A 15,633-nucleotide genomic window follows, 5' to 3' on the forward strand; every position below is an offset into this window, starting at 1 on the left:
CATGAGGAGAAGGAAGATGACAGCCTGAATCACTGCGTGAATGACATTCGGTGAAGGCAGGTCTTTCAGCAGGAAGTAGACAAAACATATGTACCCTACAAGCTATGCTTTACACAGTAATCTCATTCTAAGTTATGCCCAGAAGTCATCAGTGAAGTACAGTTTGGTCAAGCACAAGTTAGACTGCACTGGGAACACTGGGGCTTAGACCAGCATAAAGTTATTACCCTCCATGGCTGCCTGGATAATGGCCTTTCAAATCAGCTTTTGCCACAACCAACAGTTGCTGAGGCAGCTGTTTCATCAGAGGGAAGAAGGGGTTCAAGACAAGTAAGCTGCAACTTATGTCTGGCAAACGCTGGAAGACATGGGGTGGGGCTAAAATAAACAAATGACTCACTCAGTGTAATGGTTTATACATACCCTGCAATGTAAAAAGAAAATGCAGGATGGCTATCAGTCCATACAAGTTGACCTTGGGTATTAATTTCACACATATTACAAAACTCAGCACTTCTAAACTACAATAACTATAAAGTAGTTCAGAACAAAGATAGTCAGGCAAAGTAAAGACAATAAAATATAATACAAACCAGCAAAAGACACCTACTTTGTGACTGCCACACTAAGAAGAGGAGTTGTAGGGGCTCCTTTCCTGAAAAAAATGAAGAAAAAGTTAACAATAAACTATCAATTTCCACTTAACATTAACCATTCTGTCATTTTAGTTACTGCATAAACAGACTGCATAAACACAGAATTTTTCTAATACTTGTACATGCCTCTTTATTTAGATTACATCAGTAGTAAGCAACATTATTTAACTAAAGCTAGAGATGTACAATATTTGCAGACAAGACCATCAACTTCATCAGTACATTGGTCTACCAGGCTGTTCTTTATTTTATTACTGTGTCAAGTGTGTAAGCTCAAAAACCCTCCTCAGCTATGACCAGGTTGAAAGACATGGACGACCATATATTCAGTAGATACACCATATCTGTACAAGATACTGTACACCTTAGTTCCAATGGAACTCATTAGAATGTTGCAGAGTTTGAAAATGCAGTATTCGAGTGAGGTCACCATAGCGCAAATTTCCCCTTTCCCTTCAGTGGAGCAAAATCAGATTTCAGTATATTAAGAAAGGCATTGCTATGGGTAAACCACCCCGCACAGGGAGTGTGTGTGCGGGGCTGCCACTTGTAAAACCCGAATTTGAATTCCAATTAATTTTTTCAAATTCAAGTGGACTTCGAACTTCTGATATATATATATATATATATATATATATATATATATATTGTTGACAAGAATCCATTACAAAGTACCTAAGCAGAAGTAACACAATCAATTTTACAAGCATAACAATATAGTCTAAAACCTAGTAATGCAACATCTAAACAATCAGAGGAGTATTAGATTGGAAATTTAGCACAGGGCAAAGTAGTCATTATGGTACAGGCAATGTTAATACAAGCAGCAAAGTCACAGTTTAACAAGTACTTAAAGGAACAAAAAAAAATCTGCTTGTGAAATAAGCATTAAGTTTATACTAATTATAAGGTTTACCTTAAAAGCAATCAACGTATTTCTTACAGACAACTGAGTATTAGCAGGGACTCACGAACTTAGGGAAAGATAAGTAGATGTATCCATACTTCCTATGTTCACTACATCACATGGAACTACCACTATTCAAAGGCATCATCACGGTACTCCCCTGGGTGCAGAGTTTCATCCCAGGTTCTTGATTGTGACAAAATCTCTAAGGCATACAAGGTGCATCAGAGCTCAGGACCATCAACGCTGGGTAACCTGACAGCACTACATAGCACAACAAAGTAAGGTAGCTTAACGTTTAACAGCATGCCTTACCCAAACAGTTATGTGCAGCTACTTGGTGAAGTATAGTCTACACACTGAAGTTTCCTTACTTCAGTGTACCTGTGCTGATCGAATGTGATTCATAATGTACAGCCGTGTTAAGAATGTCCTGTAAATGTAAATGTTAGAGCAGTTTCACTGAGGTAGTCTTCACCCTTGGGATATCCTAATGTGCATCTAGCTTGTGGGCAGCCAGACTTTCACAGCTTTGCAATCCCTCAGTTTTTCAGCCGATGACCACCGATTGGCACAGGAACATCAGTAATACAAAAGGGTGCACTGGCTGATGACATCTTCAGACCATTCTAATCTCACCAGCATTAAGAGAGAAGTCCCCTGTTCCTGCAGCAGGCTGTACCAGGTGGTAGCTCTAATACTAGCCAAAGGTTCACCCAGGGTACCCCCAACCAGGAAGATCCACAGAAAACAGCTAACAAAAACAGGGGTGAGGGCCTGGTTTGACAGACAAGAGGGTGAGGGTGAAAGCATAGGATATCCACCCCAACCCCAAATGAATGCAGGACACAGGAGAAGGGGTGGTGGGAGTGAGACTGCACTGCAACAATAAAACTACTTGAATATCTGCATTTATGCAAAGTTCCTAATACAACTGTACTACTCAAGTCAGTTTATCACAAGTACCAATATGACTTGACCACAGTTAATGTGGGTGTAAATGACTCAAGACGTACCGCATTAAACTATATGAAAAGAAACATTAGAGATATCTCTGAATGTGTGTCATGGACAGCTATGTGCCTTGCATTGAGTAGCAATCTACCTTCACCAAGATGGTGCCACAGTGTGTACAGAAAATGACCAATTTTAATAACTGGCTTAGTTTCTGGTATCACTCCAGGGAGGATCCAATATCACGTTAACAGACCACAATGCTAGGAGCCTAAACAAAAAATTCCACATCCTACAAGTTCTCCTCACTCTGGAAGATGTGGACATCTGTGCTATTACTGACACTTGGTTTAAAGTCACAGAAAGTACTGCGGCAGTGCGAAGCTGCAGCAGAGTAGGCAGGGGCTAAAGTTGGAGGTGTTACCCTATATTAGGAGCAAATACAATTCCAGCTGACACCCTGGAGTTCTTTACCATGTTCTGGTCAGCTAAGGGTCACCCCTCTATGACTCAAAAACCTCGTAATTCTTACCTAGACCTACTAGAGGCGTTCACCATCCTAGCAAATACCCTCTTCATGACAAACTAACTACCCCTCTATAGATTGGGAAACATAACACTGCTTCTTAAATCACAGGCACAACATTTCCTGGACTAACACCACAAACAACTGGACCAGATAGTGCGCATTCCAACTACAGGATTAAACATACTGGACCAATTACTTGCCAACATGGAAAAGCTTTGCACACCCCCCCACCCACAATGTCATGTTTTCATTGCTGAGGTCAGACCACAAAGCTGTTTCTTTTGAAATAAAAATCAACACAAAAAACCCAACTAAACCTGCAACTGTTAGAAAATTCTAAAGTAAACTACATCATATCAAGTGATAGTTTGTCAAAATTCACAACTCCCTCAAAACAAAAGAACATAGCTACCTATGCAAAATTATTCACAGAAACCCTGTACAAACATGTAAATGTCTGTACTGAGGCTGCTGTACCTACCAGAAGTAAGCCCAAATCTAACAACAAAAACAAACTCCATTGGTAGAATTCTTACCTTATCAGGGTATATAACAAAAGAAAACAAAATTCATGGCCAAAATCAGAAAGAGCAACTCTCAAGAGACAAGAGCTCTCTGATTCAAATAAACAAGAAACTAAGAAGTCTAATAAAATCCAAAAAGGCCAGTGTTGAGGTCAGGAAAGAATACCAAGCTAAGGACAATCATAAAACCTTCTACTCTAACTTCAGCTCCCACTACTCTCTGTGAAATCCATTCTAGTATATCGCCCGAACTATCAACAGAGAGCAAGTCCTGGTGGTGCTTGCTAAGGCCCAAAACAGTGCTTCAATGGGCTTTGACAATATTCCTAGCTGCCTCCCAAATAACTTAAAACATGCCCTATCAGGACCACTTGAGTTATTCAACTAAAGCCTCAAAACAGGTTATGTGCCAAGTGAATGGGGGGGCCACAACGGTCATTCTGCTTCAAAACAGTGGACCATCAACTAACCTTGGTAACTACAAACCCATCAGTCTGACAAGTCTAATATGCAAAACCACGGAACTAATTAATCAATAAGGACACTGGTAACATACAGACACTGTACCTATCCCAGTGTGGCTTTAAGGAAAGATCTTGACTGCACAACCTAGTAGACTTCTTTGAGAGGCCACTACGGCTGGATGAAGGAAAAACTGTGCATACCACCTATGATGACCTAGCCAAGGCATTTTACACAACACCTCACTCCGGTATTACTGATAAACACTCAGAATTAGGTATAAATCCCTACATAACTTGCTGGACTGCTGCGTGTCTCACAAACAGGACCTAAGAAATCAGGACTGGTAAGATCATCTCCACCAGGAGACCAGCCACCAGTGGAGTATTCCAGGGTTCCATGTTGGGCCTGCTCTTGTTTGGAATCTACTTCTCAGATGTCAAGGCTAATGTCAAAGGACTCTGGCTCGCCAGTTTTGCAGGCTGTAAATTGGGAGCTATGACAGATCTCCCTCACAACACCAGCATCTACAAGAGAGTCTAACAGACAAATGACTGGTGCCAAAGCCACAGATTAAAACTCAACACAAAGAAATGTATTATAGTGAAATTGTACTCAAAAGCTAATTACTCCATTGATAAAACATCCTTAAGAGCTGACCCTGGTAGTTAGGGATCTGGGCAAATATGTATACAGTAATCTGAACTTTGACCAACATGTAATCAAGACAGTAAGAAAATCATTCCATGTCATCCAGCTCACAACCAAGGGTATGGCATCCAAGTCTAAGGAAGTTAAAGTGCCACTCTTCTCAGACCTCATCAGTCCTATCATTGAATACAATGTCCACTTTGGTAAGCACCTAACCAGGCACTTGCAACAGTTGGAATGCCCTCAAGGTTCTTCACCAGGAGAATCCAGGATACAATTACCCTGTCCAACAAAGATCACCCTAAGGACCCTATCTTTGTACACGGTCTCCTACAGGTTACTGAGAGACCATCTATGCCTGGCAGATTCAGCTCTGATGGATCTCGATTACATCCACAAAACAAACAGCACAAGTAACACTAGATCCAAGGATCTGAACTTTTCCTGCGACATACATAGAACATGCTGGAGAAACTAATATGTGTCTTGGGGATCCATACACTATGGAATAAGCTCACTATCCATGTGAAGCAGGGTTCATGACTATTAAAACCAAACCTTAATCATTGGATGGGGAATCGCAAGAAAGAGTCCCCAACGGGGTACTTAGCTTTTTAGAAGTCTTCGAAGTAGTATTCGGTAGTAGTAATCTCTGGATCTGACCGACCGGCACTTGCGAACAGCTTCTGCTTCGGGCGCCACGCGGCAAGAAAGACTGAGGAAAATGGCGTCGGCTGATGCCTTTATACCCGAAGACCAGCAGAGATGACGTCGGGTGAAGTGCGACATCAGCCGAAGCCGGACCCAGACTTTGGAATCCGGCCGACCGAAGGGCTGCCTGACGACAGGACAACCCATTTGTTATGACTGCAGATGCATCCTTGAAGGACATCATGCTGGAGAAACTAATATGTGTCTTGGGGATCCATACACTATGGAATAAGCTCCCTATCCATGTGAAGCAGGGTTCATGACTATTAAAACCAAACCTTAATCATTGGATGGGGAATCGCAAGTTCACCCCTGGTCTGGCCCCAGTGTCTCTGATGGACAGAGGTCAAAGTAAATTAATCCCCAACTAATGAAACTCCCGAATTAATCCTTCACTACCTCCTTGATAACACACCCCACCATACAGGCATCCAAGGAACTCTGGGACAAAACTGGTTTGGACTGCACGGCTAGGCTTATGAAGTCCATAATGGTCATTAGCCTACCATAAACCTATAAATCATGGTCACTGTAGTATTCACTGTTGCGATATTCACTCGAGAAGATTCCCAAAACAGTGAAAAAGAAGGTGTATGAACTATTTGGAGATCAGTCCTTGAATTCAGCTCTTACTTTTTGGATGCACCCCCAAGCTGTAATGCCTACAGACAGTATGAACAAACACTTGCTTTACATTGTGCTGATAGTAAAAGGCAATGCAGTTCTCCAGCCACTTGCAAAGGGCCATCTGTTAACAAGTTTACCTTCTTCTCTTATGCAAAACAGACTAATAAATGGTCAGTTTTCCTGATTTCTTTTTGGCGTCTGAAAGTAAAATTTCAGCTGTCTGCACACATCCAGGGAATGCAGGATTCTTTTGACTAAATGCCGAGGGGGGTTAGAAAAAAAAAAAAATCAAAAAAATGAAAATGAATAGTTAGATTCAAGGTCAATTCAGTAACTACTTTAGACATAAAAGAAGGACTGGTAACACTAAAACAGACTCTTTGCACATTAATGCTTTCAGTCCTCAAACATACGTAGCATGAGGAATGTCACCAAGAATGGTGTTTTCCAAAAAAGGAACTAGATAAAGCAAGAGGCTGCTGATTCTAGGAGGAGTAATGACAGTTTCTCTAACAGACAGAGAAGGTCTCATGGTAGAACCAGCTTTGTGTCACGTGGCAGTTCTGTCTGCACTACTGGGGAAAGTAGGGTTTTCCTGCCAAGCAATACAAATGCTGGTATGTATTTATTTATTAGAGGGGGAGAAAAGCCCTGTACTGAACAGTGTCCAGACTTGTTCCCCACGAATAATACTATCTAATGTGATTCATTTTGGTCATGAAAGTAAGGGCTAGCCCTACGTAATTCAAAGCAGCAGTTCTGTTGTCAACTATTATAATGACATGATGATGAAAAAAGAAAAATCTCAGTAACGCTTTTCAATATCACATACATTCATTATACATACAGTTTCTATCACTCTATTCTTTACCTTGCGCATTATAACACTCAAACTTTTCTACTCCTAACAAAATATTTATTTTATTCAACTGCTTGAGCATTATTTTGTATATGTTGTTCCCAAGCTTACCATTTATTTTTGAAATCTACTATATCTTTTAATGACTCCTTCTCCATATCTTTTATTACCTTTACAATAAATTATTTCATTTATATCTGCTTTAATCTTTGATTTCCACTTACTTGTATTTTTTATTGCAAGTAATATTAAACTTAATTCGTCCTTACTATGTATTGCTAACTCTAAACTTAGACACCAAATCAAAAGCATCATGTTGTTAGTTAATATAATATTTTTGCCCAACTGCAACAATTAAGTCAGAATGGTCCTTAAACTCAGTTAAATCCATACATTATAAATTTAAAAAAAAATGTTCAGTTTCCTCTCACTCAACTTCACGTCTCCAACATCTGCTCTCTACTTGTGAGAAAATCATTTTAAGTCTATTCAGAGTACAAAAACACTCATGCAAACATTTCCATGCAAATATTCCAAATCTTGTGGACTTGACAGTATACCTAGATGCCCTATAAATTTCCTCCCATTGTTATTTTGTAATCTGTCGTGCTAGCTTTCCATCCAAATATTTTATATTTTCCTCCGATTCAGTAATTATCCATTTATTAACAGTTTCTTCTATTGTTGGATTCACTACAAACCCTACATGGTCTCTCACTTAATACTCTCCCACTCTGTCAATATTCTGACAATAGCCCCTAATACAGAAGGCAATCTCTGACCTGCAGTTCCAACACCTACATGGTTTTGTCCCACTTTATCATTTTCCGTCTCTGCTTACATGCTCCTAGTATCACGGTTCCTTTGCTAGTTTCGTCAAGTTACTTCATGCCAACTCTTGTCTGCTTTCTGTACCCTTAGATGTACATTCCTTCTGGCAAGTGTGTCTTTTTTCCACTCCCTTACTAGTTTAGTTATTTTAATGTGTGACAATTTATACATATAATATTCTATATAGTTATTCTTATTTTCCTTAAAGGCTTGCTTCCAAAATTCTGTTACGTGCCTCCCTCAAACTTCTATTATGCTCCACATATTTTGCTACTATAGCCTTTTTGATTCCCACTTCATTTATTTTATATAATGAAAACACTTGATAACTTAAAATACCTTACAGAACACCTTAATGCAATATTCAGGATTTATGAAGTACAAGATAATATCATGCTGAAACAGAACTACCTTTGCTTGACTACCACACAATCCTTCAATTTGTTAATCCATTATCTTTTAGCTACAAGCTCGAGTATATAGCAATTAGGAGATGGGAAAGACAAAAAACTTGCTTGGTTCTTCTAACTTATCAGAAAGGAGTTCTTCCACTTTTTTTTTTTAATTTGCCTGCAATTTATTATATATTCCCCTTAATAATTCTGCTAACACTACTTGAGAACATAAATGCTAATATTCACCTTTTCTAGAATTCTCAACTACTGAATGTTTTTTATGCATCAAAACGAATTCATATATATATATATATATATATATATATATATATATATATATATATATATATATAGAGAGAGAGAGATACACATACATACACACGCACAAAACACGCGCGCACAAAAACACACTCAGACTCCCTCAGAGTCATTTTTATATAAATGTAATCAAATGTTTGTCCCCATTCTGCAAGGGACACTGCAGTGTCAAAGTGACAACCTATGAAGGGAATCCCTGTGTTGGAGACTTGACTTCTAAAATGTTTATGGAAATTCCCAAGGACAGAATTATTTACATCGGTTAGCTTTGGTGACATTTACTACTCTATAGCATAGTCCGTAATCATGATTTAGGACTAAAAATGGTCTATACGACCTGGTTCCATGGTGCGGAATGTTAAAGCCCTTACTACACTTCCAATGACCTGTGTCATGAAAGCTGAAGAGCCAAAGGGAGGGGATGGGAGTATGCAAACACTGGCTTGCCCATCCTGGAGGAGGGATGCAATCTGGGCTTGCTGAAATAAAGCAGCTTTATGAACCTGGTGAGTTCTGTGCTGCATAAGTGACATGCTGATTAGTCAGGAGGTTGTGCATCACCATCCAAAAGCAGCAATTGCACAAATCACAAGGCTGTTTCGTGGGTGGTGGGAATTAAAGCACACTTCCCAGCAGCAGTATGATTCTACACCAGGGTCCTTGATCTCCTCACTGGCCCAGGAAGTGGGTGGGGTTTTGACTGGGGGAGGCAAAGGCTGGTGCAACAGACACGATGACTAAGAAGAGCTGGTGGCAGCTGATAATCAGCTGTACGAAGGGGAAAAAAGGGAATTGGTCTATATTATGCAAGGTCATTGTCCTCCATTGGTAACACTACCACCACTGCCTTCCTCTACGACACACATATTCTCCATCTTTAAAACACTATTAAATAGTGCCTTCCAAATTTTCAAAAGCCTCATTCCTTCAAACTTCAAAATTCCTACAAGTGTTCCATCCATTACTGGAGATTTCCTGTTTTACTATACATCACCATTTTAGTTCTCCTTTACCTATCCTGCCTGTTAAACAAAAGTTATTATGTATTTACCATAATGCTAGAGACTTTCATTCATGTCTGTCTGATATAACCTGTGGCTCCCAAAGTCGTTTGTTGATCCAGCTCAGCAGCATTAGTGCGCCAGCCTCAAGCCCCTGTAAGATTTTTCCTGCCATCATGCACTAGAGATCAGACTTACCTCAGAGTTTAGTGCCCTGTCAATGGTTGCATACATAAAAGTATATATAAATATATGCACATGTGCATAGATAAAAAGGTCAAGCTTCTTCAGGTCTCATAAGTACAATGAAACAGGATAATGGATGGGTGGATGAAGGCAGGGTGGTCATATTTAAAAAGCATGAATGAGCAGCCTTAACATTATGTTAAGTACATAACATTTGTATTCTCTTCATTCAGTCCATCTGATCTGCTCCAACGTATGTGTCAGAATCCCAAGCTACGTGAACTCCAGGGAGGCATCATGGTAGGAGACCCTGCAGGATAAAGTTACCAAAGGATGCTCTCGCCCTAGAGATGGGGTCCAATTTGTAATGTTTGATGAAAGCATGCATGGAAGGCCAAGTGGCATCTGTGCAGATCTCATCCAGGAAGAATACCTAAAGGAGGAGGTAAAAGTTGCCACTGCCCTGGCAGAATGAGCCTTAGGTTTACCCAGCAAAGGCCGGTTGTGTAAAGCATACATGGAAGCAATGCAATCAGAAAGCCATCTGTAAACTTTTTTACTTAGCTTGTTGACTTTTTTTTTTTTTTTTGTAAAATACCAAAGCTGTAACTTCTTACAAAAAGTTTAGGTTCTTTGAATGCAGAAAAACAGTTGTCTAAACACATCCAAAGTTTGGAGAATGTACTCTTCTTCATTAGAATACTTAGGGTAAAATAACACTGGCAAGTGAATGGGCTGCATCATGTTCATTTCAGATATTACTTTGAAAAGAAAGGACTGGTTGGGTATGGAATGACACACTGTCCTTATGACAAAGAAATAAGGGGCTGTTGAAGAAAGTGTCTGAAGTTCAGAAAGCCTTCTGGCAGAATTGGTGGCTTCCATGATATGAACTTTAACAGGGTTGAAGAAACTGGCTCAAACTGTGGCTTTGTCAAAGTTTCTAACACCACAGTGGGAAACTGGTTCTCTTGACAGGGGCGTCTGAATAAAAATATTCTTTTTAGATCGGCTTTGCACAGGTTATGGGAAGCAAGAGAATGTTCATGATATCCCTCATGAAAATTAACGATTGCTGCAAGTGCACTTTCATTACAAAATAATTTATAGCTGGAATCAAATACAGAGGCTAAAACATGAAGGATGTTTGGGACAGGGGGTATTTTGAAGAATGGCCCACATGACAAAACATTTCCATTTTCCACTGTGAAGTGTACATAAAGACTTTGACAGGCTGTTGAAATTATAATCATCATAGGACAGACAGACCAAGATGCATTACTGGACATTATTGAATTATAGAAACCAGTTAGTTTCAGGTTCTGGAGATCTGGATGAGGTTTCCTGGAGGGGTGTGAAAAAGGATCCAGTGCCAGTTCTAATACCTGGGAAGAGTCCCTGAAATGAGGCCTGAGAAAGGAAAACCAAATCTATTTTGCCCAGAAGGGGGCTAAGAGGATGACAATGGCCTTGCTTTCTGCATGAATCTGGGAATCAGGGGTAAATGTGAGAAGGCATAAAGGAGTTCGGAAAGACGTTTCTGTGTTAGATACCCTCTCTGTGACTGACCTTGAGGAGGGATCATGGCTAAGTAGCTGCTGCATTCACTGTTGAAAGGGGAGGCAAAAATATTATGAAGGGAAAGCTCCAGTGACTGAAGATCTGCTTTGCTATCTCTGGATTGAGAGAACACTTGAGACATCAGAAGTGTTCTGCTGGGCCTATCCACAAAGCAAATGAGAGTTCCTGGAATGTGTGTTACTATGAGAAAGCAGTGTGAACACATCACCCACTACCAAACCCTCACAGCATTCCAACCTAAGGGGTAGGATCTGGTTCCTTCTTGTTTGTTGAGGCAGCAAACTGCTGTCATACTGCCCATTTGGTTGGAAATCACCCCCACAGGAAGGTAATGCTGAAGCTCTATCAACACAAGGCAGACTGCCTGCATCTCTAGGACACTAATGTGCATGCCATCCCTCACTGGTAGTTCACAGGCCTTGGGACCATCCTCCCACTATAATACCCCCTAGAGAGGAGGCATCGATGGTTATGGCAGCAACTATGGGAAGTGCAGTAAAAACATCTGCTGGAATGAATACAAGGATAGTCCAGCCAAAACCACAATTGACGTCTACATCAGGATCAAGATGCAGAGTGGGTAGAGGATCAGAGACCACTGCATATGTAGGAGCCCCTGTAGTATTCTCATGGTAAAGTGCATACTGAAGCACTAGTATTGATGACGCCATTAGTACTACAACTTTTAAAACCACAACAACGGTGTTGGACGCAACCTGAACCCTGGAGACAAAGTTGAGCCACTATGACACCCATGCAGTTGTCTTGCTCCTAGTCAGAAGATAAAAAGCCTCTGCACCCTCTTCACAATTTCAGTGTATAAATAAGTGTCCTGGAGGTCCACCAAGCACAGCTGGTAAGATCTGTTGCACTGAGACCATTCTGAACTGGGTCTTCCAAAAGTATTTGTTTAGGTGGCTAAGGTTCAAAATGGGCCACAGGTTCTGAATTTTCTTTGGAACCAAAAATAATTTAAAATAAAAGAATGACCATCTCTGGTCTGGTGTGACCTCCAGGTTGGCTCTTATGAAAGCAATCTCTTTTTCTTAAGAGTTTTGCCTGAGTGGATGGGACATCCAGCAGCATCTGTTCTGTTCTGGGGTTGTAAAGAAAAAGGGTATATAATATCCCCAGGATATAATCCCTTTGACCCACTAGTAATACACGATGGGTGTCAGAAAATGGTACATTATATCCCTGGATTTGCAGACCTCCTCTGTCTCTGGGCCTATGTCATTTAAAGAGACCGCCTCTGCCACAGCTGCCCCTTTCAAAAGGTGCTTCAAACTGCTGGTGCCTGGATTTTCCAAACCAGAGTTACCTGAGTCTCTTCTGGTTCCTACTGTGTGATCTTTGAGGGGGCTCACACTTCACTCCAACAGCAGGGAGCATTTTACTATCTTGCTTGCACTTCTGCATCTTCTCTTTCACTGATGGACCAAATAAGGAGGAGCTGTCAAAGAGGTGTTGGTGAAGGAAGCTTTGCAATGGTCCATAAAACTGCACAGCCAAAGCCAGTCCTGATGCCTCATAACCATGCCAGTCCCAGCTGACTTCACAGCTCCATCTTCCACATTAAGCATGAGGCTCATGATGAGGTTTGATATATTAGACATCTGCTAGGACCACCTCAAGCTTTCCTGGAACCCAGTGTCAGGGGTGCTTTCAGAGTAGATAGGGCCTGCTGAACCAAATCTCTCCTGAAGAAATTCATGTGTGGGGGGGGGGGGCATAGTTCAGGGCTCTTAAGGTGCAGATGCCCTATGCATATGCCTGCTTCTCTAATCTTACCACTGCCCATGACTCTCTGTTACGAGGACAGATAGAAGCTGAACTAGCAGTCAGTTCTTTCTAAGTTCCTGTCGCCACAGTGACAAAACCTACAGAAGAGGACCTCACCCAGTGCTGCCTGCCACTGGGCAGCCTAAGGTTCTTATCCAGCTTTCTTGGCACCGTTTTACGCATGTCTGGTTCCTGCCGTGACCTCCTTGCTGCAAATAAGTTAATGCATCTGCCAGAGGGACCTCCCAAGAAGAAGATGTTGCTGAGCCATTGGCTTCAGAAAGAACATCCTCATCTTGAGAGGGTGGTCAGTGGGCCAAAATCTTCCCTGCAGCATAAGGTCCAAACTTTTGCCAAAGGAGGCTTCTTACGGAGGAAAAGTACAGTTGTGTACCTACCATAAATGTAGATGTTAGAGTGTATTCACTGTTGCAGTCATTACACTTGGGTTATCCTGCTGGCAGGCTACCCGCAGTCTGCCTGAATTCCAAAGTCCTGGTCCGGTGTCAGTTGCTGTCGCCTCTTCCCTGACGTCAGTGCGCCAGGGGTATATAAGAAGCAGCCGACGCCATTTTCATCAGTTTTTCTTGCCCCAGATGTCAGGTGCCCCCAAAAGGGTAGGCTAAAAACCTTGCTTATAAAAAGCATGCACTAAAATAAATAATACCTTCATCTACAAGCAAATACACCACATAGGTTGTACAGGATAGAGGTATGGATAAGTCCCAGCAAAGAAAGGGGGTGGAGGGTGGGTAACCTGGACTGCAACAGTGAATACACTCTAACATCTACATTTGTGGTAGGTACACAACTGTACTATGCTCATCGCGTTTCACTGTTGCAGTCATTACACTTGGGTTGAATCCCAAAGCTGAGGTAGGGCGGCTGGGTCTAAATAGGATTAGGAGTGGCTATGAGGCCCTGCAGAACTGCAGTGGCAAAGCCTGCTCTGGATTTAGAGTAAAGAGGTAAGTGATAGTGATTGGTAAAAGTGTGCACTGAACTCCAAGTTGCAGCCACCAAAATGTCCTTGGTTGGTACTCCTCTGATAAAGGCTGCTGAAGTGGCTGCTGCTCTGGTAGAATGTGGCCTAATATTTTTAGGCACCGACTTGCCATGCTGCGCATAGCAGAAACTAATACAGTGTCCTATCCATTTTGAAATAGTCTGCTTTGAGATAGCCTTTCCTTGTGATCCTGCAGCATATGCTACAAACAGTTGCTCAGTTTTTCTGAAAGCTTTTGTTTTGTCCAAGTAGAAGCGTAGTTGCCTGTGTATGTCCAAAGAGTGCAGAAGTGTCTCCCCTTTATTCTGGGGATTTGGATAAAATGTTGGTAAATGAATGGTTTGGTTAAGAGCCACACTGGATACTACCTTTGGCATAAATGTTGGGTTTGTCCTTAGAGAAACCCTGTCCAGATGAAAAATGATAAAAGGTTCCACTGCCATTAATGCCTGTAACTCTGATTGCTAAAGCAGAGCAGTTTTCCATGATAGGAATTTTATATCAGCTGTATTGGCTGGCTCAAAAGGAGGCAGTGTGAGCTTTTCTAAGACAAAGTTAAGGTCCCATGTAGGGATTGGTGCTCTCCTTGGGGGTCTTATGTTTTTTGCCCCTCTGAGGTACTTGTCTTAGCAGTGGATGAGAGAAAATAGGAGGTTCTGTATTGTAATGAACTGAAATGGCAGAGGCATGGATCTTAATTGATGAGAAGGATAGGCCTTTGTCCAGCATCTCAGTTAGGTATTGTAAAATCTGAGGAACATTTGGAACAAGTGGTTCAAATCCTTGTGCCTGGTTCCAAGGACAGAATCTCTTCCATTTTTCTGCATAAGATTTCCGGGTGCTGGGCCTCCTGGCTTCCAAAATGACATCCATAACAACTTTAGAGAGAGATGTGTTCTGAGTGGCTATATTATCCGTCATGCAGCCAGATTTAAGGTTCTGAGTTGGCTGTGCAGGATCGGATTGTTTTGTTGAGTCAGAAGATGAGGAATTTGAGGTAAAGTCCAGGCTGGGCCTTGAGACAAGCTCTTTAGGATTGGGTACCAATGCTAGTGTGGCCAAGTCTGGGGCAATCAGAATCATTTTTGGCTTCTCTTGTCTGACTTTTAGGAGCACCTTGGGAAGGAGAGGCAGTGGTGGAAAGGCATAAACTGTTAGGGTTTTCCAGCTGAATGACAGAGCATCCACTTTCCATGCTTGTGAGTGATAAGTCCTTGTGCAGAATCTCTGTAGTTGGCGGTTGTGAGAGGAGGCAAAAAAGATCTATGTCTGGGCATCCCCATTTCCTTGTTATCATTCTGAAGACCTGTGGATTTAGTTTCCACTCGTGAGGGTTCATGAGGTTTCTGCTTAGTTCGTCTGCCACAGTATTTTTCTTTCGTGGCAGGAATTGTGCCTGTAGATGTACTTGGTACGTCAGTGCTGTGTTCCATAAAGTCATGGCTTGCCTGCAGAGGGGGGTAAGAATGTGTGCCCCCTTGCTTGTTTATGCGCCACATAACTGTAGTATTGTCTGTCTTTAGTAATAGTTGTCTTGGCTGTAGTAGTTCCTGGAAGGCTGTCAGGGCATTCTGTACAGCTAGCACCTCTTTTTGATTGATGTGAAGATGCATTTGGTCCGCGGGCCACGTGCCCCAAATACATTTTCCTGCC

At 41.6% G+C, this 15,633-nt stretch overlaps 1 protein-coding gene across 1 annotated transcript in view; it reads right to left on the reverse strand.

The window, feature by feature from the left end:
- The window catches only part of ALDH7A1 (aldehyde dehydrogenase 7 family member A1), a 760,748-nt gene that overhangs the window by 399,441 nt on the left and 345,674 nt on the right, over positions 1-15,633 (reverse strand). Inside the window, exon 7 of the mRNA XM_044060782.1 lies at positions 611-655. Coding sequence (XP_043916717.1) covers positions 611-655 — 45 coding nt within the window. The remainder of the gene's footprint in view (positions 1-610; positions 656-15,633) is intronic.

This window comes from Protopterus annectens, chromosome 2.part0 (assembly GCF_019279795.1).
Source record: "Protopterus annectens isolate FY-2018-M chromosome 2.part0, PAN1.0, whole genome shotgun sequence".
NCBI lineage: Eukaryota > Metazoa > Chordata > Ceratodontiformes > Protopteridae > Protopterus > Protopterus annectens.